The 26,295-nt window shown below is 47.6% G+C and overlaps 1 protein-coding gene across 4 annotated transcripts in view; it reads left to right on the top strand.

Annotated features, from left to right (window-relative positions):
* Window positions 1-26,295, top strand: part of TSC2 (TSC complex subunit 2) — a 1,437,517-nt gene that overhangs the window by 532,863 nt on the left and 878,359 nt on the right. For all 4 annotated transcript variants that reach the window (XM_069647328.1, XM_069647330.1, XM_069647331.1 and 1 more), the window contains 2 exons: window positions 1,141-1,296; window positions 8,859-8,963. In XM_069647328.1, coding sequence (XP_069503429.1) covers window positions 1,141-1,296; window positions 8,859-8,963 — 261 coding nt within the window. The remainder of the gene's footprint in view (window positions 1-1,140; window positions 1,297-8,858; window positions 8,964-26,295) is intronic.

Raw genomic sequence — 26,295 nt, forward strand, 5'->3', positions numbered from 1 at the left:
ATATCAGATAATTATGCCTCCCCCGGCCCCCACTCCCTCGATCCCCTCGCTCAAGACAGCAAGTCCTGCTTATGAAATCTAAAAGTAATTCTATAAGGGCAGTCCATATTTGTACCCATGAAACACTATTGTTCTGATAGGATATTATTGGGATAACAGTAATTCATAGAGAACTGGGCCTGGAATTTTGGGAGGATCAGTGGGCATTGGCCCCTATACTTTTTTGGGTCTGGTTTTGGGCGAATGTACATGCCTCCCTTTGTCACTTCATCATTAGTTAGGTTTTGGGGAGGACGGGGTGGCAAAACATTCCTTGGCTGGATTAGATAGCTAAAGCCTTAGGAGAGGCCAACCTAAGTATTCCTTTTCCTCCAGCTGCTCTTCTATCTAAACCAGAGGTGAATGGGTACACACTTGTTCTGGGTGACGCGTTTGCTAAGCAGAGAACACTTCTGGAGTATGAACATAATCCTGTCAAACTGCATGTAACGATTAGCCGGCCCTTTGTGATTAAACCCTATTTAATCTGGGGTGCCCATAAAAAAGATTGTTGGTTAATCACTCATGCAAGGTTCGACTGCCTCCTCTTGTGAGGGAACACTGTGAAGTGGAAAGGCTATCCGGATTCCGATGCTTGCCCAGTGTGTGGGTACAGCATTGAAAATGTGCCACATTTGCTAATATATTGCCCGGGTTATACTGGGATCCATAGAGCGACATTAATTCCAGTTGTTAGGGAGTCTAAGATCCACCATTACAGAGAGGCTATTTTATTTTAAGTGCAGATTCTGTTTTGGTTGCATGGGCATTACTCAACTTTCAAAAGAGTGATGTATTTTAGAAAGGGGATACTAAGGATTCAGGGTGAGGACTGTGTTGATAACTCTGTCGAGCGGTATTGAATAGGGCATATTGTTCTGAGATATGTTTTAAAATTGCTTCGGTATTGGCAGTATATATTGTATTTTTTTATTTTGTGACTGTTTTAAAAAAAGGTACAATGTGGTTTTTGTGGATGCTCTTAAATCATGGGTTTTATTATTGTATGTATTATAATGGTTTGTGTTTTTATGGATTTTTGGAATCTGAAATAAACATTTTGGCTGACTGACTGATAACCATCTTTTGTGTCTCTTGAAGGATGAGCTCATTGAGCTAGTAGTTATCCCACAGATGGCCCATATTCCAGAGGACAAAGATCACCAGGTTCGAAAGCTGGCAACTCAGCTCTTAGTTGACCTGGCAGAGGGTTGCAATACCCATCATTTCGACAGCCTGATGGATATCCTGGAAAAGGTAAATGTGCTGTAAAAAGTCTGTTCTAACCAAGCTCTTGCAACACTACAATGCTTCATGGGTAGACCCTCTGACACTTTAGACTGCCATATTTATTCATTTGTTCCGGTTCATTCCTCTTGTGTGTTGTAATTAAAAAGTACAGCATTTCATTAAAAGGTAGGACTAGAAACATTTTAAAGTTACGATTTGTGTAAAATGGGCAGAGTTTCTGGAGAGTTTTCCCTCAGACCGAAAGTTAGATCATAAAGATTTCTAGCCGGGGTGAGGGTGGCTCAGAGGGGGTGATGATTCTTTCATTGGACATGTGAACCATAAAAAGACCTAGCCCAATGCTTTGGAGAGGTGGGGTGTCATATTTGTGTGTGTGTGTGCGCGCTATCAGAAAGAGAGCAAAGCCCGATCTCTAACAAAATATTTTCTGACTGCTGCAACTTGCAAGCCTTTGTAACTCACTAATTTTGATTAAGCCAAAGTCCCCACCTTGAGAGCCGCAGGTTGCAGACCTTTGATCTATATAATGGTAACTAGTGAAGCCAACTGTGCAGTGCTGCATGAAATGGTCTAACCATTTCTAGTCTCATGCTTCTCCAGCTCCTTCCCTCGCTAATCTTTTCCAGCACCCTCAAATGGCTGCGGTGTTAGTTGTTTTGATTCTCTCTTTGACATTTTAAAGAAAATAGTCAATGTTTGATTATTCCAAACCTTATTCTCACCTCTTCACGGGATTGTGATCAGAAGCCAGAATGTTGTACAAAAAGCACAGCTAAAATGTTGCAACTGAACTGCACTGTACTTTAAAACGAACGTTTCTACACGCTCTTTCCCAGCTGTGTGAGCCGTGAAGGGGCTCTTGCTGGTGCCTGTGGTGCCGTGTCGCTTCCTGGAGGAGGCAGAGCTCACTCAGCTCACGTGACACATCACGTGACTTGGACCATCTACTTAACGGCGAGACATCCACCCTCGCGGCGTTAAGCCCGGCGGGGAAAAGCCCATCGGCTGTTGTGCAGCTGTTAGGCGCTGGTGGTGCCAGATTCACTCGGGAAGTGCGCCTATGTGCAGACTGTGGCAGGGAGACAAGAAGGTAGCAAGGTAACTGCGAGATCTATTTATTCTGAAAGACCTGTATACTAACCTGGTACTTCCGAAATCCTAGTAATTCGGCCTGGTCTTACTGACTAACTGTTTACAATGGCCGACTCCCCGGTCACAAAGCCCTCGCCATATAGGACAGGGGCGGGTTGCTATCCAGAGGTAGCCATTACATGCAGCACTGCCTCATTCGAAAATATTTTACAAATAAATGTGGAAACGGCTGAGGAGGTGGTGAACGGATCAAGTTTAGGAGAAGGGGAAGGCTCCCACACACAGCTTCACTTACAGCCCCAACAGTCTTCCAAGACCCCGGATACATCAGTGTCCCCCATAGAAATTGGAAATCAGGGACTTTTTAATAGCACAGTGGTCATTGACGATAGGGGTCAGAACGTGAAACCACAAATAGGATTGTCCCCTAAGGACACAGTGCGGGAGGTTTCCCCCAATCCGACTCCCTTAAATTCTACTCTCTCCTCCCCAAAGGACTTGGGCGCAACTTATGATGATGAGACGGGTTCTCCAAGGCCAATCGCACCTCTCGTTGTGAACCCCTTTGTCTTCGGTTCCTCAAATGGGAACAAAAGAGATCAGCCTCCAGCAAAAAAATCGGACAACGGCTGGAAACCCTTCGGGATTTCCTTACTGAACACCGATTTCCACACAAACTACTCTAGTGCGAACCAGCAAAACAGGGTGACTACTCGAGAGTGTCTTCTGGACCCCCCTACGCCACGGCCTAGATTCCAACAAATGACCACCCCAGGGACGTACACATTTATCCCTGAGCGTAAGGGGTCATCACCAAATAAATGGGGGGGGGGGGTCTCTTGCCTCAGTCAACAAAACTTTACCTCAGGAACCCCCACAAAGATTCCATAAAGGAGTATTTCCCCAGCAAGCGCCGTTTCCAAGTAAACGGCAAAGAAGACAACCCTCTCCCACAGACGAGGATCTTTTGTCCGTCTTGGAATCAACTCAAGGAGATGCTCCTCCTAAAAAGGATCCCCAAATCGATCCTGGAATGATCACAGCTTTTGCTCTTGTAATGGCCCCCTTTATGAAACTTATTGAGTTGCAAAATGATCAGCTTCGGGACCACACGACAACAATTGCAATGATGTTTTCTAAAATGATCTTTATAGAAGGCTTTGTCTCAGCAATTCAGTCGAAACTCGAAAAAAACGACGAACATACGACAAACATTTTGAAAAGTATCATCGAGCCAATCATTAAAGAAAAAGAAATAAGAAGATCGGAAAGGACAAGTCTTCGGTTAGGGAGTGCAGGTGGCCCGGAGAGTGGTCCGATTTCCCTGGAACAGACTCATAACCAGCAGGTGGTTCTTTCTACAAAGAGCACTCTTGAGGAATTTTCCACTACTAAATATAAGGACAATTCTACCAACACTGACCCTTCTGTGCGGGCAACTAGCCCAGCAACGAAGGAGGGTAGGCGAGCACCGAAAGAAGGATGTTTAGCATCTTCCATTGCAACTAATACTCTGCCCCTGGTTATACGGGATCAGCTCGAGGCTCCAGTGCCAACTAGCAACACCAAATTATTTGACTTATTTAAGAAACCAAAATCAGGTTTATCCCCAATGAAGGAAGGTCTATTGAAAGTAAACAAGAAAGGCGACAAAAACTACGGGAAAATAGTCATACCAACGGACAAACCTATAGGACAGAGTCCTTTGCCTACAAGAAAACCCACATTGAGATCTAAAATTGCAACTGGTCATTCCCTTCCAAGGAACTTGGCACTTCCTTGCAAACTCATGAGAGACCAGTAATAAAAAAAACAGAAATTGCTCCTGCTACCCGCTTAAAAGTAAATCCTGATGAGTCCCCTCACCCACTGGACATCACGTTGACAAATGACAACATGGACATCTCTCTCATGGATTTATCTGTTTATTCAGACATAAACACCTCATGAGAGGGGGAGTCAGGATCGAATACCTCCGGAACTGAAAGTTGTATCGAGGAAGAAGATCCAGAAATATACAGCAAGACAAAAGAAGTTGACTTTAAAGGGGAGACGAAGGCCCAGACGATCACAGACAGGGCGGTGCGGCTAGTGTCCTTCAAAAAGCCCTCAATGCCCACATTACCGATTCCGAACTCGGTTTTCGACAAAAAACTTAAGTGGAAAACTAGAGTGCACTCCGGTAGAGAAAAATCGGCCAGCCCCACAGAAAAAGAGAGGGCAGACATACATCCATCTAACGCCTTGGTTTACACAACACTGGAAGACAGACGGAACTTTCTTGTCCAGAGATCCCTGGAAACTACCAGTAATAAAGGAGTCAGCCCTGATGCGTCAAAGGAAATAAAAAGAACAGTGTCATGGGCAGAAACGACTGAGAGAAAACCGGCATGTGGGCCCAACAATCAGAATGCCCACAAAGGACCGGGAGCAAAAAACGCCAAGGAACACTACAGAATACTATTGGAAAGAACTCTAGGCTACGAAGACAACTTAATTATGAATCGGGCTAACGTTATGAGGCTCTTACAATCCCTAGATCTTCTGGAGAAATTAAAATCGAGGGATCTAGACTGGATCGAATTTCATAATGAACAGCGACACGACAGTGTGATTCTTCACACAAGTGATCAAAACACTAAAAACTTGCTCTTAGATTTGGGCCCAAAACGTAATTTATGTGGATTTGTGCTTAGGCAGTTGGAGGAGGAACACAGAACCGACCGTGTAGTTACAAACGACCTAAAACATCTACTACACAACGACCGAAGTACAACAACTAAACCCTATAAGGATCATCCGATGAAAGCAGGAAATAGTGGTAGAGGGACCCGAGAGGTTGATAGTAGAGGAGACCAAGTGCATATCCAACCAGAAAAAGCAGGACTAAACTTGGTGAACAGTCAAGACGACTGGAGTTGGCTGGCTGGGGTCCTATCTGCTAAGTCATAACGCCAACACCCATCTACGAGTGCCCACTCCAACTCCAAACCAAAAGGGATAAAGATCATGAGTTGGAACACAAGGGTTATGTGCATTTACTTGGCAATTCAGCAACACATCTGTCCTCTTACGACCTATTTTGCTTGCAAGAAACCTGGTTGTGTGATCTACCTCTTCTGGACAGGTTCGAGCTATATTTAAACCCCGCAACAAAGGGCACAAAAGGTAGACCGAGCTCGGGTTTACTGTTGGGGATAAAGCGCACTAGTGGCATAAAAGTGCTCTCTTCTCTAAACAGAAACCCTTGGATCCAATTTACTAGGATTTCATCCACGTCAGAACCAGCTTCACTTACTCCAGACTGGCAGTTGCTTATATGCAACGTATACTGGGGCCCGACAGCCCGAGATGAGGACAACTTCATGGAAGTCCTACTGGAAGCCATAGACGACGCCAGGATTGAATGCCCACTACTCGAAATTCTGCTATGTGGTGACTTGAACATGGAATGTTACGACAAAAAGCAGAGGAAAATAGAGTTCCTGCCTTTGAACGCCTCAAAAAATATAACGAGAGGCGTGGCCATGGAGAAGGAACTACTAGCCAGAAATATACACTTGGTAAACAGAAACTTGGCGGGCGACAAACCAGCTGCCCGCACATGGAAACGGGGTGCCCAAACAAGTACGTTGGACTATATTTTTGTATCAGAAAACCTCTTTGGCAAATTAATATCGTTGGAAGTGATCCCCACGATCCTGAGTGATCACAACATCCTGGAACTCAAATCTGAGGCCTGGAACAAGCTCTCGTCTGTACCAGGTAAACATCTACCAAACCAGTTTCTTGAGTCAACTCCTGGTGGCAATAGACTACGCATGGGAAGAAAAGAGATGGCCCTGGTGCTGGATTCCTTAATCAAGGACCAAGGTCCCAACTTGATAGAATATGCTGAAACACTGAAGATCTTTCGCCCAAAAGTAGTCGGCAAGGAAATTCACCAATGCAAGCGACACCACTATGATCACCAAGTAGTGACAAAAAAAACTGGTAAAAAAAGCCAGGAGGTTATATGTTAAAACCAGTGCACCTGCTGACTTAGTCCGGTATACTAAAGCTAGAAACACCTACAGGAACTGGCTTAAGCAACACAAACATCAAATAATGCAACAAGACAGTGAGAAGATGCTTCACCTACTATCTACTAAAAACACCCTGGTATTTGGAAGTTGATCAATGAAATAAACATCCCTTCCAACTCAAAAATGGTAAATCCAATAGCCTCAGAAGTTTGGGAAACTCACTTTCGGAACCTTTACTGTATGGGAAAAATCTAAGGTCCTGCCCCATTCTTACCATCGAATGAGCCTTGGGACTTTAAATTTGGAAAACAAGATATTCTAGACCTTATTAAACAGTCCAATTCTTCAAGGGCTGCAGGACCTGATGGACTTAGCAACGACATCCTCAAAAGGGACCCGGAAAAATGGGCTTCGTTCATGCTGGATTTGTATAACAACATAACAAGACTAAAAAGTTACCTAAATCTTGGACGACGTCCATAATTGTGCCGATTTTTAAGCAGGGAGATAGGTCCGTGCCCACAAACTACAGACCGATTGCCCTTTTGGATGTCGTCGGCAAAATATTTGCAGCATTAATCTTGAAACATCTAAATGATTGGAGTCGGCTGGCAGACCATCTGGACCCTTGGCAATCAGGCTTTCGAAAGGGCATTGGAACATCCTTAAATGTGCTACTCATCAATATAATCAAATGCATGGTTAAGGCCAAGAAATATAAGAACATCTATATTGCGTCAATAGACTTGGAACAGGCATTCAATTCTGTTGATCGCGGAACGCTATGGCATAAATTAAGGAAATGGGGATGTGCGACCGACCTGAGAGAACCTCTCGAAGCACTACACACGGGGACAACCCTTAAAGTAAGGTTGGATAGACAGGGCAACCTCTCAAACAATGTGGTGGCCATGAACGGTCTGAAACAGGGCTGTCGGTTGGCTCCCGCTGTTTTTTGCCTCTTTATATCCGACATGCAGGAAGCTTTCGAAGCAGTGAGGTGTCCCCCCCCCCCCCCAAAAATTGCGGAGATCGCCGTGGGAAGGCTGTTATTTGCGGACGATCTTCTGTTGCTAGACCAAACGGCCATCAGACTTCAGCAGCAACTAAAGGCACTCGAGTCATACACACAAGGAAACGGCCTCCGTATAAATCCAAAAAAATCATAGATCTTGAGGCTAGGACCTATCATCGGCATGAAAAATCTAAGGTGGTACCTTTCCGGGGAAGAAATACCAGTGGTTTCATCCATGATATACCTTGGAGTAACCTTAAACAACAGCATCCAAGATGGTTCAGGTATCTGCAGGCTTAGAAGTAAAGTTATGAACTTAGCTTCACAAGCTTTGTTAATCAAGCGACGATACTGTTCTTTTTCCCTTCGTCCTCTGATAGATTTCTACAAACTGAAAGTTGTGCCAATTCTCACTTACGCAGCAGAGGCGAATTTCTTTATCAACTCAGAAATTTGGAAACTGTTGGAGGGCCTATTCTGGAAAAGAGTATTGGGCCTACCGACATCAATTCCAATGGAAAGTGTGCATAAGGAACTAGGCCTATCGTCCCTTTACATATCTACGGTCTGGAAATCCCTGACACTCCTTGGCAAATGTCTGCACCCCCAGGAAAGAAGTGGATTTGTGGCAATTAATGAAGCAATCAAAAGACAATTGATTCCGGTCCTAACCAAGTGGCAAATAATTTGTTTAGAAATCCTGAATACCATAGCACTAAAACCAGACAATCTCATGTCAAATCCGCTCATGGTAAGGAGGAAACTCTTGGACTGGGACTGGATAGCCACCCTGGACAGGCTTAGTGCTTTGCCATCAATCACCCAAGGTATGGACGAGCACTATTGCAGGGGCACCGTCCACCCTTACTTGGACAAATTTCCCTCAAATACTGAAAGACAGCGGTTCTTAAAATTTAGACTAAACCTCTTCCACACAAGAGAAGTTCTAGGGAGAAGAAACAAAGAAACAAAAAAGAGGAAAAACCAAGTTTACTGTGTCGAGGCTGTGGGCAAGAGGCTGAAACCCTACAGCATCTAGTGATGAACTGTGTTACCTTAACTAAGTCCAGAGAGAAATGGTTGGGGACGCACCTTTCAAATTTAAGTACTTTAACCTTGCAGGACAGGTGGCTAATTCTGAGAAGGGGGGAAAAAGTATATATGACCCTGGCTTTGTTGAACTTTATGAGAGAAACTTTTACAATTGTGGACATTTAGTTATTTTTCTTGAGTTATACTGTTTCCCCCCTATATATACATAATTGATGTACCTGTGTTTTTTCTTTCTCCTTCTCCTTTTTTCAATTCTTTCTCTTTTATCTCCACAATGCATTTAAAGTTCCTTTGGTAACTAATTGATGCAATAAATAAAAAATAAAAAAAGTTGCATATGATTTTTTTTTTTTATGGTTACTTCATTTCTTTTTACCTAAAAGGTGGTTACACGTACATTGACTCTGCCTGCTGATGCTGGGGAAAATGAGTTTGCCTCCCTAGAGGATGTGAAGACTGCGGTCCTTGGTCTCATAGTGATATTGCAGGTATGTGTTCAAATATATAATTACAGGCACATGTTTACATTAAGTTCTGGTGGTCACTGCTTTCTGATTCAAGATTGTAGCACATTGCATAAGTTCACATCAACATCTAATTAGGTTTTTGCTGTGACACGGATTCCTAAATGCAAACTAAGTGGTCACTGCAGTTTGACTGAAGATTGAATGCTCATTGGATACTTCTATACCGTTTAAACTTGTAGGTCATTGTACATCAAGAGCCAGCGTTAAGGCGCCTGGGTGCAGTTTGGCGATCTATGTAGTGCTGTTGCTCAGTGGATGAATTGTAAGAGTACAATGTTCACTAAAATCAATCTGTTTTGTTCTTATGAAAACTCAATTGTTTTGATTTAGCACCAATGGGTATTTTTCAGAACAACATTTAATGACCCTGTATGGTGCACCCATCCACTTTCCTTTGACGCGGGAATAGGTCATTGTAGCCAGTTTATAACCGCATTTTCAGTATCTCTGACTTTTGGTTGTCTGTTGATGGACATTTTCATTGCAGTACAATAGAGTATCTAATATTTTACAAGATCAGCAAGTCTGTACATTTACACATGAAGTTGTAAGGAAGAAGGCCATCTTATGCTCTTTTCGGTGTGGCCCATCAAGTTTGATTGTTTTTTCGAATGCCCTGAAAATATTTCCCCAACAAGAGCCATCTAGATCACAATGGCGATGCAACACTTACGTTTCTGGCCCTCTGAGGACTCTCATGGCCCCGAAAGGTGGAGGATTACCACATGTGCCCTTAGTTTTCATAGTTCAGTATCATGACATAGATGGTTGTACTGGTTAGGATTGGTAGCAGTATGCTTCATTATACTGGTTGCACAAGCAGTTGCCAGTTTTGGGTCACAGGTAGTATTTTCTTCTCAGAGGCTTCCAAAATGCAGTCTGTTGTGAAATCCAGTATCTAAGCCTCTACTTAGTTTTTCGCGAGTGATTCAGTAAAGAATGCGAGTTGCCGTATAGGGTCTTTTCCTGGGTCTGCTCTGGTTCGGAACTCAAAGGAATGTCAGTCAGCCACAGGTGCATTGTTCATGGCAGTCTAGGATTCCTCTGGAATTCACATCCCCCTATGTTTGCATGCAAAGATGCCTGAGAAAGTTGACTTGTGGTAGCTATCACTGATTGGCTGTCAAGTGTTTGAATTGTAACGGTGCATGTGTGCGCGATTGGTGGTTAGGGTTATCCTCTTCCTCTGGTTTGACGTAAGAGCTGACCGTGGACCTAGAATGTTGTCAATTGCTGGGATTCGATACTGACGGATACAATGGACAACTGACCGGAGGACAAAGAAAACTGCTTCAATATCTTTTTTACTTTGCCAAACTGGAGTGTGAAGATTTCCCTCCCTTCCTCCTGACCAGAAGGAGCTGTTAGGAAACATTTTCTTTTTGTTTCTTTCCTCCCATAGACCTCTTTGGGAAACCATTTTTCATTACTTTGTTTAGACTCCTGACCTGTATTAAGTAAAGTATTTTGCTTTATGTCTCTTGTTTGTTGGCTCATCCTTATGAGAAACTGATCAATCCATAAGACTATCAGTACTGAGAGACAATATCTTTGTTGATTTCTTGTATTGTTCCAATTGCACACATCATCCTAAAGTGAAGTCCAGTTAGGATACTTTGTTTCTTATCTTTTTCTGTAATGGCTTTTTGGTTACTTTTACAATGTGCTTTGTATGAGCTGGTGACAGCGGATGGTTTTCTACTGTGTTTTGTACTTTTTACTAGTGCACTTTCACATTTACTGCAAATGGCTACCGAGGGTGGCTAGCACCCTAAGATGGCCGTCCCACTAGGTTTCTGCTTGTCCTTCTGCCATATTGGTTTTTGACCTTCTTCCTGCCGTCTTGGGTGCAGAATTACCTTCTACAGGAAGCCTTTTCCCAGGTTAAGTGGATGTTTGTGTGTGAGCCTGGAAGGGGGCTAGCACTGTCTGATCCCAGTACACATCCTGGTGCATGAATGTCTGTTGCTGGTGTAAGGGTGTGGAAGGAGAAGACAAACACACAGGAGCTAAGTTTCTGGCTGTAGACTTCTTTTTTTTTTCAACAAAGCCTTTTATTAGGCTATTGATTACAGACATGTGCAGCTGCGTATATTATTGAAGTTGTCCTGAGACAAAGGCACAAATCACAACTAAAACATAAATCAAAGCCAAATGTCCAACATAACATTGTGGGGGAATAAAGGGGGAGGGGGTCCAGAGGTACGTTTCTCAGGTATAGGGGGGCGGTATCCAGTCATGAATTGTCACAGATGGAGGCAGCTGCTGGGGTAAGCCATCAGTCTCGTGGGTATGGGGCGGTTGAGTCAGGGCAGGTAGGCTAGCTGCTGCATTGCTGCATGTCTGCTCTGCTTGTACGGACCCTGGGGTAAAAGTGTGCCTTGCAGGAGTACGAGGCTCTTCAGTCAAGCTTGGACATCCACCGCAGGGAAGGCGGTTGTCATGCCACGGCCGGCAATTGTTGTGCGTAGTCCAAAAAGGGCACCCAGATGGTGAGAAATTTGCCTCTATTGCCTGCACGGAGGACGGATATGTTTTCTGCCACTGCGATGTCCCAACACTTAGTCCACCACATGGATACCGCTGGGCCGTCGGGGTGTTTCCATAGCCTTGCTATGGAGATTTTTGCTGCTGGGAGAAGATGTTAGCAGAGGTCTGCCAATCTGCCGGTCATCGGGTATTGGCCGTCTCCTGAGTCCTCCAATAGGACTACTCCTGGGTCCCACGGGATTTTTAGGCCGGTAACTAATTTGACCTGTTTGAGGATCTCTTTCCAGAATTTGGCAGCTTTCGGGCAGGACCACAGCAGGTGAAACAGGGTGCCGGTGTCTGCACAGCCTCTCCAGCACTGCGGTGGGATAGCAGGGTTGCTTTTGTTGAGCGTCTCCTGCGTCAAGTACCACCTGTAGCACACTTTGTTCGCCCCTTCATTGTTGGTGACGCATTTCAAGCTCTTCTGGACACTTGTCCAGATGCGGCTCTATTCCTCCACTCCCAGTTCCCTACCTATATCCCGTTCCCACCTTAGCATGTAAACTTCCTTCTTGTTCGGGTCCCCTCTGTCCAGGAGCCTGTATAGGGTTGAGATCTTCCCAGTGGTTGCGAGCGCTGTCAAGGTGCGTTTAAGCGCAGAGTTCCTTACTTGTTAGGGAGAATTCTCTTATAAGGCTAATTTCCCAAACCTAGTGAGACCCCCAGCAGCTTTGCTGGATTTTTGGGGTTTGTTTTTTTCTCCTGCCAAGAGTGAGACTCTTTTACTCCCACTCTTAGGCATTATTTGAGGTATGTCTTTGACTTGTTATGTGCTTATGGGGTTCATTTTTACTCCATAGGGTATCATCTGTTTTTCTGTATGTGTGGTACACAGCACCCTCAGTGCAGTACCACAGGGGTGTCACAGTGACCCCCAAACATAGACTCCATATCCTGGGACTGACTACTGTCTCCCAGGGCAGGTAAAGTCACAATTGGCTTTACTAGTCCAAAATTGTGAACAGAACCAGTACAAACCATCACATTGTGGAAGTACTGGTACAGGGTAATTCGATTGCCCTTGGGTCTGTTTTCGAGGAGGCACTGTCCCGTCCCCCCTCGTCGAGTTTCTGGCTGGTGGCAGTGGTTACCACGCGAAATATTCCACCGGAATATTCTCTATGGGATTTTCCCATTCATTTTAAACGCACCACTTTTTGGTGCAATGTTAAAGATATGGCCGGTTTATTTATTTAATATTAAATCACCGATTGGGTCTTTTTGCCAGAACTCGATTCTAAAATGGAGTTTGTGTCCGTCTCTGTAACTCTGACCAAGGTCGAGCCCTTTGTTCCACTATTTTGGCGGGCTTCTCCACAGAAGCCCTCCAAGTGGTGCCACTCTGTCTGGGTTCCATAGGAGGGGTGGAGGGGGGGGAATAGGCACCCTGGACTGCGTTGCCTTAGCAACCCAAGTCGCACTCTACTCGGATTGGCCCAGTGGTGAGCCGCCCGGCTCACCACTTAGCATGTGTGATTGACAGCTAGGCTGATGAATGGGGGTTTTTCTGCATAAAAGCAGGGACTTTGGGACTGGAACTTCAGAAGTCGCCACAGGACCTATGAATCCGAAGAGGGACGAAGCTGAGCCATCTGCAACGACGACACCACCGGTGAAGCCCTGCTGCAGCTACCTCACCACTTTCCCGACGACAAGAGAAGATCTTCTGCTGGACGAGTCTTCTTCCCCTGAGCTGGTGGGACCAACCAGTTCACCCTTTCGCCTTCCAAAGACGGCCCTTGGTCGAATCGCCCGTGCCAAGCACCTCTGCGGCCGTATAGCCAAGCTCACCACTTTTGACCACGAATAAAAGGACCACACCTTTTAATTGGGAACTCTGCGGCTGGTTTCATCCCTGTACAGTGCAACGACTCCACATTTCCTCCTCGACTAGATCTTCTCTTCCCCTGGTCGGAACCACAAACCTCAACCACTGCAAGGAACTGCCCCCCGCTGGATCTTCCTTTCTCTTAAGGTACTGTGTCCTGCCTGGCCTCCCCTTTCTCCAGATTGCTAAAGGTGACCCTTAAATCCTTGGCTTCTAAACTGGGTTGGCTCCCGGCCTTCTAACTATATCTTTTGACTCACCCCAACCTCTTTTGAACACTCTGCAAAGACTTTCAGTGCACTTTAAACCGTGTGATCCTGGGCACATTTCGCTTTGCTCCATTTAAAGTGGGCCTGGCCTATGAACTTTGGCTCTACAGTATAACCTGCCTTTCTCCTCTTGCTCTGACTTCTTAAAAGTGTTGGGAACTGTTTTATTTTATGCTCTGCCTTTCCTCTCCCATTTTAACCTAAACTATTGGAGTGCCATCTAGGTTAAGCGCTCACTTGTGTCTTAACAAATTGTTGTGCTTTACCCCTGACTTCTCTGATAGTTATCAAGGGAGGTTTGTATACTTACCCGACTGTGTTTTAGATTACTTTTCATTGAGAGTGCTAGTGTATTACCTAAAGTGTGTTTTAAATAAATAACTATATACTTTTTATACAAAGCTGTGGTCAGCGTTTGTTTGCTCTAGTGTGTTTTGGCCCTTTTGTGTATACTCTGCATACTGCCCTACTCTTCATGAGAAGTCTGACTGCTCAGCCACAGCTACCAGGTAAATCTGGGTGGTGCAGACTCTACCAATTGGGTTTACTACTGCTCCTGTAGTCTTAATCTTTTTGCAGTGTTCCCCAAGGGAAATGCACAGGATTCTGCCTAACACTACTTCCATGCGATTTGATCGTGTCATGGGACAGCCAATTCCTGAGCTGGGTGTAGCGAAATCGCTCCACCACTGGGTATTTCGCTTTACATTATTCAAATGTCAGCAGTGTGCCTTTAGCGTAGAAATCCGCGACGCACCTCAGCCCTCCCGCCTTCCACCTGTTGGAGTTGTTCGGTGTGATCCCGGTGTGAAATCGGGGTTCTTCCAGATAGGGGATAAGGGCCCCACTGTAGTCCTGTAGTTCCATTGTTGGGTCGCTTTCTTCCAGTTTTCCACTGTGTTCCTGGTTGCTTTGAGGGGCCTGGCCTCAGGGGGGTTACTGAGCCACTCGATGTGGGGGCAACGATTCTAAAGGGTCACGGCACCAGTCCTCCCCCCAGCTTCAGCCAGCATGGGCGGTTGGGGAGACGTAAAGGCCGGGGAGAGCTGCGCCGCTAGGCTGTATCTATCGACCTCTGGGCCTCCCAGAACCCCAAACCCTGGGTTTCGAAGCATCACCGCCCTGGCTATCCTTGGATTTTTCCCTGCCCAGACAAATTTAAAAATGTTTGATTGGAGTTTCTGCAGATCTTTCTTAGCGACTGGGATTGGCAGGGCCTGGCAGTGGCAAATTAGTCTGGGCACCAGTTTCATTTTTACTGCGGCGAGTGTCCCCAACCAGGACACTTCTTGTTATTGCATCGGGTCAGTTCCGACTGGAGCTCTTCAAATAATGGCCGGAAGTTTATCTTGTATGCCCTTTCAGAATTTTGATTTCCCGGTAGCTAATGTGGGATTTTGCCCACGAGATGGGGAATTTGGTTGCCAGGAAGTTCAGGAGGGCTGGTTGGGTATTGATTCCCAGGGCTGTTGATTTTGTCAGGTTGACGCTAAATTCGGACGCCATCCTAAAACTGTCCAGTTCCTGACAGGGACCGTTCATGGAGATTTCGGGCCGGGTCAGGGTCAGCAAGACATTGTCCGCATAAAGGGCTGTTTTGTAGGTTTTCGCTTTCACTTTAAAGCCGTGGATCCGCGGATTGTAGCAAATTCTGCTGGCGAATGGCTCCATGGATAAAGCGAATATGAGCGGGGACAGCGGGCAACCCTGTCTGGTGCCTCTGGTGATCTGAATTCTGGGCGATATTGCGCCGTTTACTCGAATGGAAGTGGTGGGACATTGGTAATTTGCCTGTGCCTACTTTGAGAATTTTGGCCCAAAGCTGAAGTGCTGCAGGGTTCCTTCTATAAAGCCCCAGTCCAGCATATCAAACGCTTTTTGGGTGTCCAGTGACAAGACCGCCATCTGCTCCCCTGTTCTGGTCGCCGACTTAATGTTTAAGGTGCGCCTAGTGTCCATTGTAATGTGGCCTGGGATAAATCCTGTCTGGTTGAATGGATCAGCTCTGGAAGGATGTTCGCGAGCACTAGGATCTTGGAGAAAATCTTGGCGTCATTGTTCATCAAAGTGATAGGGCTGTACGAAGCGCAGGATTCCGGGTCTTTCCCCGGTTTCAGTATCAATACTGTCAGGGATTCCTCAATTTAGTGGGTGACTCTTCCTGTCGAGAGGAAAGTGTTGTATAGGGATGCCAGGTGGGGAGCCAAGCTGTGCACACATTTTTTTAATAGAACTGGGCGGTGAGTCCATCGGGGCCTGGGGCTGCGTTCTTTAGGGAGCGGGTAGTCTCGGCCACCTCCTCCGTGGTGATGGGGAGCTCCAGTTCATCCAGTTGGGGAAGAGGGTGGGTTCTTTGGATTGTGCTCGGGTATCAAGTTTGCGCTTCTTTGTTGGTTGCTGCTCCAGACATGTCCCTGTGGTGCTCCATTATGATCTCCAGTTTGTCTGCTTCTGCGCAGCAGGGATTCCCGCGGCACTCGCGTAGGACGAGTATATTGTTTCCGGAGTGTAGTTTAAGTTTATGCACCAGTAGTCGATTAGCCTTGTTGCTGTCTAGATAATATTGCTTTGTGTAGGCTAGGGCGCGGGCCGGGCGGTCTGCCAAGTGCATTTCGAGTGCTGCCTTAGGTTTTTTGAGGTCCTTTCCTGCTTTTGTTGACTGGCGTTCTTTAAAGCTGGCGCCTCGGTTCGCTACCTCTTATTCCAGCTTAGTGAGTTGGAGTAGATGGCGACGCTTGTGTTCCGCTGTGCAGTTGATGGCTACACCACGGATCACCAGTTCATCGCATCCCAGGCCATGGTTTCAGAGGTACCTTATGCTGCGTTTTCCCGGAAATAGTTCATGAGGCAGTCTGCAAGCTCTCTACTGGAGGCCACGTCTGTCAAAACGTAGTCCTGCAGTTTCCATGGCCTTTGTGGGGGTGCTGGCAGGCCCTCCACTCGCAAACGAGCTATCACTGGAGCGTGATCCGATATTACTCTGTGGCCAATCTGAATGTCCTCAATGCATGGGAATAAAGTGCTAGACGTCAAGAGTAGGTCTATTCTTGTGAACCCCCCCGTGGACATGTGAAAAGAATGTGTAATCTCGTGATCCATTGTTAGCGATCCTCCATGCATCAACGGTTCCCGATCCCTGAGAAATTCTGCCATCCCCAGTGCTCGGAAAAAGTCTGTTCTGGATGGAGGCAGAGTTTTTGTCAGTGTTGGTGTCTGGGGTGAGGTTGAAATCACCTCCGATCAGCAGGCGGCCTTCTGTACAGGTTACCGTCGGGAGGATCTTTCGTAGGAAGCAGTGTTGAGCATCGTTTGGACAGTATACCACACCGATGGTGATTGGCAGTTCAACAAATAGGCCCTTGAGCATTAGGTATCTCCCCACAAGATCTTGTTTGATTGTGATTTGCTTTAATGGAATTTTGCCTGCTGAGGAGAATAGCTACGCCCCTCTTCTTCTGGCCTGATGAGGCTAAGTAGCATCTGGAATATCGTTTGGGACTGAACTGTTTCATCAGTCGTCAGCAGGTGGGTCTCTTGCAGGCATACGATGTCCGCTTCCAGTTGCACTAGTCTGAGTTCGACTGACTTGCGTTTTCTCAGTGAGTTCAGGTCTTGGACATTCCATGTTAGCATGGTGAGTTCCTTGACGTTAGCCATCATCTGGGACGACTGTTTGACAATGCCTTTGGTGGCTTTAGCCATTAGGCCTCTGATGACCCAGGTTGTTCGTTGAGTTGCTTGCCCCCGTTGAAACTCTCCATTACCCCTTTCTCCCCACCCCCAAACAGAACTGGGTCATCAGGGCCAGCCTTCAGTCAACAGGGCATCCGGCGCGGCCAACGCATCCATCCAATGTGGAGGCTCTGAAGCCTCATCTATCAACCAGTGAGGCGTGAGTCGCTGGTGCTTGGGGTCAGTGAAGCTTTGGTCGCAGGCCCCAGAGAGTGCGGGCCAGGCTTAGAGCAAGGGACCCATATGGATCTTTGAGGGAATAAGTGAACTGGGTCCTGATTCTTTCAGTCTTTCCGAGGCCGTTTGCTCTTGGCTGGGGGGCCCCTGATCCTTCGTCATCTTTCCACCCGGGCCCAGGAGTGCTTGAGGTCTTGGTAGGAGGCCTGTCGGGAGGGTGATGCTCTGTCAGGGTCACCCACTGCCGCATCAGGATTCAGCAGCTTCTCTGCCTGTTTCAGGGTGCGGATGTAGCACGGTTTGTCGTCCCAAGTGAAGGATCGGGAAGTTGGATAGCCCCAGCGATAAGAAATCTTTCTCTCAAAAAGCCATTCTGTAACAGGTCTCAGGGCCTTTCTTTTCTGTAAGGTGCTGGGTGCGAGGTCCTGGTATAGGGAAATGGAGGCGTCTGTGAAGAGTATACGGGGTGAGCGTCTGGCTTCCCGCATTATTTCTTCCTTCACTTTGTAGAAGTATATCCTCGTCAGGCGGGGTGGATGTGCTTACACAAGCTCTCGTTCTGAGCTCGAGTGGGGTGTCATCGGGGAGCATCAGGATGAAGCGGAAGAGAACATTGACATAGAGCTCCAAGTTTGCATCCGGGATCGTTGTTGGGAATCCAGAGTCCGATGTTGTTGCGACGGTAGCGGTTCTCTGCATCCTCCTGCTTAAGCTCGAGGGCCTCACATCTTTCTTCTAGTGCTGCGATTCTGTCCGAGCCCTGCTCGATTTAGTAGTTTTGATCGCACAGGTTATTCTCCACTTCCGCTGTCCGCAGTTCCACCTCATCCAAGCGGTTGTACAGGGTTGTGATTTTGGACAAGACCTCCTCTGTGCTCTTCTGGTACTCCTTCGTGATAGCTGAGAGCAGATCTTGCAGGTCTGCTTTTGTAACCGTCTGGGCTGGGGATCTGGAGTTCGTCGCTGTCTGTAGCTCTGCGGATGTAGGTTCATTGCGGTCTCCCTTCCTCGCTCTATGTTGCCGGAGTTGACAGCAGGGCAGAGATGTCTGTTCGTTTCGTGTTCTTAAGGTGCTTAGCCATGGTATACACCTTGCTTATAAGCTGGTTGATCGAAGTCTAAAACCCCTGAGTGCAAGATGCGGGTGGGACTGTGGTGATGGTCTCTCCCACCCCTGAGTGTCTAGGATGAGGGCTATTGGGGTCTTCTTTGGCGACCGCTGCTCCCGACGTAGACTGTCTTCTTCCTAGGTGTAGTCTCCACGGCCAGAGTGCTTTAAGGGGGATATCAGTTGAAAGAGCTGTTTCATCCGGCTTGGCGCACCCCTGATCAAAGCCCCTGAGGAGTGGGGGGGGGGTTCCATCCCCAGTGAATTTGTGGGAGGGCTGCAGGTGGGGCTGGCCCCCAGAGCTCCAGGATTACTGCTGACACCCTTGTTAGGCAGGCCTCAGCCGTGTTATGTGCTGGCAGGTGAGGTGACAGGTGGAAGGAGCAGCCACACTGGATCCCCCCCCCCCCCCAACCCCCTGACTTGCAGTTGAGCATGGGCTCCCAGCTCCAGGAATTGTTTGACGGTTAGCTGGGGCCCTCCAAGGCTTGATGCGTGGACTGAGGAAGGGCAGCCAGACTGCTATTCAGGGTCTCAAGGCCCCTCCCGCTGTGGCGGGTCCTTTGCGAGCGGGTGTTGCTGGTGAAGCCCCCTGCACCCAAGAAAGGGTGAGGCGGGGGCGGGGCGGTTTGCAAATAGAAGAGCTGCGCTGAGGGGGCAGGGGCTAAACTGTGTGGCAGGTGCCGCCTTAACTCCCGATGAGTGGTGTGGGGGGTGCCCGCTGGGCACTGGTCGGAGGACATCCCAGGGGTCAGAAGGCTCCTTCAACAGGAGCTGGAGCTATCCGGAGGGTCCCCCCGGCGAGGGGAGCTTGTGTTGCGCACCCGGGTGCGAATGCAGTTATCGGCTCCCGCACCAGAGCTCGGGGGTGTCGGCAGGCCCGCCTGCGTGCCCCGAGGCGTGAGGGATGACGGGGGCCAGCCGCAGGGTGTTCGGCGGCAGGCCACCTGCTCGGCTGGGGGCTGGGCTGGGCTGGGGAGCTGCCTGCTTCTTCTTAGCCTCGGGGTGATGGTTGCTGGATCCTGCTGGAAGGGTGTTCTGATGAGGGATCTGTTTGCTTGTGGGTTGCATTCCTACCCATCAGCTGATGAGGGGCAGCGGAGTGAGATCAGCTGCTTAACGTGCAGAGCTGGTGACCCAAGAGGGCCGGGGCACCCTTGGGGTGTCTCGTGGTGCACCCGATTACTCGGGTGTGGTTTCAGCAACCAGTGCTGCAGTGGCCTGGGCTCAGGTGGCCTGCTGTCAGGAAACCACTGCCTGCAGTTAGGAAGTTGGCTGGGGCCAGTGCCGTTGCTCTTGCGTGCCCTGAAACGACGGACGGGGGATGAGAGCCCTTTAAGGGGACTCCCGATGCATTCCGCCAAGTCGCTCCTCCCGCCCCCTCCTCCTCCACCTCCCCCCCAGCGGTTCCTCCAGAGCACCAGGAGCCTCGGGGAGACTCAGCACAGTGTTGCGGCCGCCGTTTTGCTGGTTACAGCAGCTTTGTGTGGCGCCAGCTCTCCAGACAGAAGTGCGCCCGCTCTGAAGTCAGGGGAGGCTGCAAATCGTTCAAAGTCCGCCGCAGATCACAGGTGATCGTTCACATCACCACTGAGCATCAGATGGTCCGCCTCACTGGTCAGACCGACCGCCATGGCTCCAAGCCACGCCCCGGCTAAGGACTTTTATTGGTAGTAAAATAGAAGAGAGAAAACCCTGTCTGACAGTAATTATAAGAGGGGTTTTCCTGCCTCAAATACCAACGAGTGTGCTTGGATGTCAGTCTAAAGCAAAGAGTCCACCGTTCTGTGTTTGAAACCTATTTCCGACTCTTACACTGTATACACAACTGAAGAAGGGGGTAGGTCTTCTTGATACAGAAGAAGGGTTTCTTTCTTCAGGACGATGGCCGAAAGTTCACTTCTGGTGATTTAAATTGAAATGTTCTTCTTAAAGAATACAAATCAAGTCTCAAAAAAAGTTCCCTGGATTTAGCCTTCAATAAGGCACATGGAACACAGTCTTGTATCTTCACAATGTTCATAGAAGGGCCCCCTCCCGATTCCTTTTACAATGTCTCCGTTCACCTGGTCTTTTCCACAATGCTCACTGTGTTCACAGCCTACCTGGTTCACTATTCTGCCAGGCAAAGTTTTTTTGTGTGTAGTTTGTTATTGGGTGTGGATCCCAATTCCTTCTTGTTTTTTAACAGTTTGTACCCGGTTCACTATCCTCTCAGGTATTGTCGGCTCCCAGACCCCCGTGGGCTTCTCTCTCTTTGGTCCCAGGCCCCTTTGGTTTCTTGCTTTTGGATACCAGACCCCTTTGGCTTTGTACCTGGTTCATTATCCTGCCAGGTATTCTTGTTGTTGGGTCCCAGACCCCTTTGGCATCTTTCTCTTGCTCTGGGCAGCCCTGATATTCCACGCTCCCACTGGCTGCCATGAAGACGATGGCTCTAGAGGACACTCCTTATTGGATGCGGGTCCCGAACCAGTGTCCCACTGCAGTATAGTGCAAGCCTCCTGGTTTCCCAACTCTTGGCTGCTTCTGGGTCTCTCGCCCCCCCCTTCAGAGATGTCCTCCTTTGTTCGTGTTCTGCAGCGGCTTCCTGCTTTAGGGTGTTGCGTCCAGGAGGACCCCCTCTCTAGTTCTCTCGATAAACTAGTGTTTCGTCTTCCTGGTTCCAGACACAGCCTGACCACAGCAGAGCTCTCCGGAGTGCCTGTTGTGACAGGTAAGCGTCCTGTCCTTGGGAAACTGGTGACGGTTATGTGGGCTATGGGGATACAATGTTCTCATTGGGTTGTCACTAATCCAATAGGGGGCTTCCCTCCCTATGACATCCCTCTGCTGCGTACCACCCTCAGGTTGACTATCGGGTAGCAGGCTCACCTCCCTGGCTTCATGGAAAGGGGCTCCCCCTAGGGGATAAGTAGCAACCTATGGGAATTTGCCACACTGGGCACATTTTGTGACCATTGGCTGTCCATGTTTGGATAGCCACTACCAGTTTGAATGGTGCACATCCCTTCCATTGGTAGGCTTAGATGAGCTCCCAACCCAAAGCTTGGATCAAAGGAGGGCTCCTGCAGCCATTCAACAGATCATTTTATCCCAGATTCCTATGAAGAAGAGCAACCCAAGGACGCCACCTGCAGTTGTCAAACATCGACTCCTATTAAGTCCTGGTGAAGCCCCCTGAGCCTATATCCTAATAGCGGTGGGAACAACCAGTCTCAAACACTGCTTGAGGATACGTGCCTTCTGTGTCTGCTGAAGTTTCCTTGGAACAACAGGTGAACTGACCAGCTGTCTCCTGGGCTACCTCAATGGATCCATCATTGTTCCAAGTGCATCTTTGTAACTTGGAGGATCTTCAGCTTGTGTTACAAAACGTCTGCTCCTGCATTTTCAGCCTTCTTGCATCAGAAGAAGCTGTACTGGGCCAGCTTCTTTATTAGTCCATTGAAGGTTTCGCTACATACAAATCTGATATTGGATCTCTAATGGGGAGATAAGGAAATTATATATGATATGGCATTTATAACGCACCTATACACCAGTGCTCAAGGCGCGATGAGGCAAGGGAGGGGGAACAGAGGGATGACGGACAACGATCCAACTAGGCCAGGTGTCATTCAGATTGCACAAGTGCATGGGAAGAGGAGAAAGTGCAGGAGGGGGAGAGGCAGGGGACAGTGCAGTACATGGGATAGTAGAATAAATAACAATAGAAAAGTACGGCCAGCAGGTGGCAAGTGCAAGGGTAAAAGGGTAAGTGCAGGCATCCGGTGTCGCATGCTGGTGGTGGGACTGTAGGGATACAGAAATAGTCCCAAGTGTGGGGGTAACCAGGAGGGCAGTGCAGGTGTGCGACTGGCGGAGAAGGGGACCTGGGCCCGGGATCAGAGGGTGGCCAGGTAAACCAGTGCAATGTCAATATCAGCCAGGAAATCAGCAGGGGCGAGGAGGAGAGAAAGCAGAAGCGAAGAGAAAGATTTTGAGGTGCTTCCGGAACTAGAGATGGTTCTCAAGTTTCAGGCGGGCAGGGAGGCTGTTCCAGAGGGAGGCCCCGGCCGAAGAAAGTGATCTACCACCAACTCGTTGCTTGGAGAAGCGACAGGCCCTGAGGGAGTTGGAGGCGGAAGAGCGAGAGAAGGAAGATATTTTGGAAGAGAGAGTTGAAGGTATAGAGGAACCAGGCCCCAGAAGCCCTTGTGGACAATGCAGAGGGTTTTGGACTTAATCCTCGCAGCCCCTGGAGCCACTGTAGAGATTTCAGTCCTGGAGAGATAGGATCCCTGGGCTTGAGTTCAAGGGCAAGTCTCGCAGTCCGGTTCTGGATGATTTGCAGAGGGCAGAGAGTAGTGTTGAGAAGGCTTTCTGAACTCTGACCAGGAGGGGTGGAGGTTCAGAAAGCCAAACTAGTTTCTTTGAACAGGGTAACCTCTGGACAAGCCAGACCAATCAGGGTAGCTATGGCAGGTGGTCAAGACTATGCCTGAGGAGGGTGGAGGGTGTCTGAACGACCTCAATGAGCACACTTGCACGGACACTTACAAATTACTCCAGAGAGGTATTATATTAAAAATATAGACACATTTATTACATAGCAAAGAATCTAATATAGACCATAGCAAAAAATCTCAGTAACCCTAAGTAAACCAAAACATCACACTCAATACAATATATGTACAAGACCAGGGGGATCTAAAAGGGTGACTGCACGAAATATGTTGGCAACACAGATGGGAAGGAAACGGGCAGTGCAGGTAATCTTTAGGCCCAGTTCAACATCAGTTATTCCAAACGTGCGTTTGGAGGAGAAGCTAATGACTGGTAACAGAGCGCCTGCCTTACCAACTTTTAAACTTTGTTCCAGGAGTCCCGGGCTCAAAGGCAGCAGCAGCAGGGCCATCATGCCTTATAATGGAGAGTTTGCATAGTCGATTCTTGACATGATGAGGGCGACGATAGTGAGTGTTTTGTGCGTGAAGGAGAGGAAAGGTAGAATTCTTCTCGCGGTGTGGAGGAGGAAAAAGCATTTCTTCACTGTTGCATTTATTTGTGGTTCTAATGTTAGGGTGTTGTCCATTAGGACCCCCAGATTTTTTTACTACCTTAGATGGTGTTGGTGCATTTCCCATTTCCGTAGGCAAAGGGATGGTGGTTTTGTTCTCTTGGTCTTTGGGTATGATGATGATTTCTGTCTTTCCTGGGTTGATTTTCAGGTTGTTGGCATTCATCCAGTTGAAGACTTCTTTTAGGCAGTGAATTAGGTTTGAATTATTGGCATCAGTATCATTGATTTTGTAGATGATTTGAGTATCTGCGTAGTTGTCGCATGTAATGTTGTATTTTTTGAAGATTCTGATGACCGGAGTCTGGTAGATGTTGAAATATAGTGGAGTTAGTGAGGATCCTTGTGGCACTCCACAGTCGTTAACTCGTGGAGTGGATTTGAATGGTTTAATCCATACGATTTCTGTTCTGTCTGCTAGGAATGATTTGGTCCAGAGTAGTGCTGTGACTGTTATGCCTATGTCTTCTAGTCTTTTGGTCAGGGTGTCGTGGCTAACTGTGTCAAAGGCTGCGGAGAGGTCGAGCAGAATAAGGGCTGAGATAGTGTTTGAGTCTGCGTGAGTTTTGAGGTTGTCCCAGATGGATAGTAGTGCTGTTTCCGTTCCTCTTGCTGGTCTGAAATCGACTTGGGCTTGGTCTAAAAGGTGGTGTTTTTCTACGTGTTCTTGGGTTAGTTTATATACGTAGGTTTCTAGGAGTTTTGCCGGGTAGGGGATGTTAGAGATCGGCCTGTAGTTGGAGAGGTCTTCTACGTTGCCACTTGTGTTTTTCAGGAGTGGCTTGATATATGCTGATTTGAAGATCTTCGCTACAGTCCCGGTTGTTAGTGATAGGTTTAGAAGGTTTCTGTAGTGTTCTGCCGGTGTTCCTTGCATGAGGATTGATTTGAAGATGTCCGGGGGACAGGGGTCCATGGGTGATCCAGCTTTCTTGCTTTGTTTTAACAGCATTGCGAATGCATCTGTTGATATTTCAGGAAAGTTTTGGAGTTTGTGCTGTGGTTTCGGGTTAGGTTCGTTAGGTTATATGTTGGGTTGGTTGGTCTCTTTTTTTATGGTTTGTCGGATGTCATTGATTTTTTTTCTTGAAGTGGTCTGCCAGGTCGTTGCATAGTTTCTCTGAGGGGGTTGGGGTGTTATTGCAGCCTGGTGGGTTTCTCATTTCTTTAATGATGCTGAACATTTCTTTTGGAGTGTTGGTGGCATTGGTGTTTCTGTCATCGTAATGTCTTCTCTTCGTCTTTTGAAGTTCCTTCTTGTATGTGCGGATGTTTCTGGAACAGTGTTTTTTTTCTGGGTTGTATTCTTTCCTGCATTCCAGTTCCATCTTTTTGTTTTCCTTTTTCATGGCGTTCAATAATGGGGTGAACCCTCTGAGCAAGGTAAAAAAACAGATAAGCAGCCAAAAGAAAACAGATTTCAGAAACAAGCCAATGAAGAAATGCACTTAACTGGCGGTCTGGGTGCCTCACAAGGACATCTGGACCCTGACGTCAGTTGCCCATCACGAAAAGTAAAGCTTATTCACCGCCGAGGCCCAGCTCCTGCTCTCTCCTGCAGATAATCACTGCTGCGGCCCGGGGAGAAGCTTCACAGTCCTTCGGCGTCCCAGCGTGGTTTCATCTGCTCGCGTCCTCAGCTGCCGCCCGTGCTGATAAACTGTAATTACCTGCACTGAGGCACGAGCGAAGGCGAACTTTAAGCAGTTCCTAATTAATCCCAGCTGTAGAGCCGCGGGAAACCTTCGAACTACACACTCTCAAAGCATGCTGCGAAATGTAGTTTTTTCCATATTTAATGTCTTTTTTTGGTACAGGAAGCACCGTCCCCTACCCCAAACCTTATCCGTGACACTTGAGGAGGCAGAGGGAATGGGATGATGAGGTGGTCGCTCCACAGTATTTGTATTGGTGGTGCCGTGGTGATGAGTTTTTCTTTGGCGAAAATTGCGTTGAGGGTGTGTCCTGCTGAGTGTGTTGCCCCTTTGACTAGTTGTCGTAGTTTCATGGTGGTGAGTTGTTCAATCAGGGAGTTTTGGGAATTGGCGTGACTGTCTTCAAACAAGATGTTGAAGTCTCCCAGGATGATTAGGTGTTCATGGTTAATGGCGAAGTTGGTGATGGCTTCTATGAAGTTGTCGACGAAGGTTGCATCATATGTTTGCGGTCTGTACACCAGGATGAATGTGATGTTGGTTTTTGGGCTCGCTGTTAGGTGTATTACCATGGCTTTGCAGTTGAGGATGTTGAGTGGTTTGTCTGTTTTTATTTTCAGGTGTTCTTTGAATGCTATTGTGATGCCTCCTCCTTTTTAGTTTTTCCTGTTTGTTTGCAGGCATTTGAAGTTGGTTGGAAGGCAGCTTTGGAGTGTGATTTTGTAGTTGTCGTTCAGCCATGTTTCTGTGATGAATAGGATCTCAATGCCGTTGTCGTCGAGTAGGTCGAAGATCTCTGAGTGTTTTGACATGGATCTTGCGTTTATTAGATTGCAGTGAAGTTTGGAGATGTTGTTTGGTTTGGACTTTCTTGTTGAGGTCGTCTTCTGAACGGTGTTGAGGTTTCCTTCCTGGTAGATCTTATTGGAC

Source organism: Ambystoma mexicanum, chromosome 2q, assembly GCF_040938575.1.
Source record: "Ambystoma mexicanum isolate Mex_15411 chromosome 2q, UKY_AmexF1_1, whole genome shotgun sequence".
Classification (NCBI taxonomy): Eukaryota; Metazoa; Chordata; class Amphibia; order Caudata; family Ambystomatidae; genus Ambystoma; species Ambystoma mexicanum.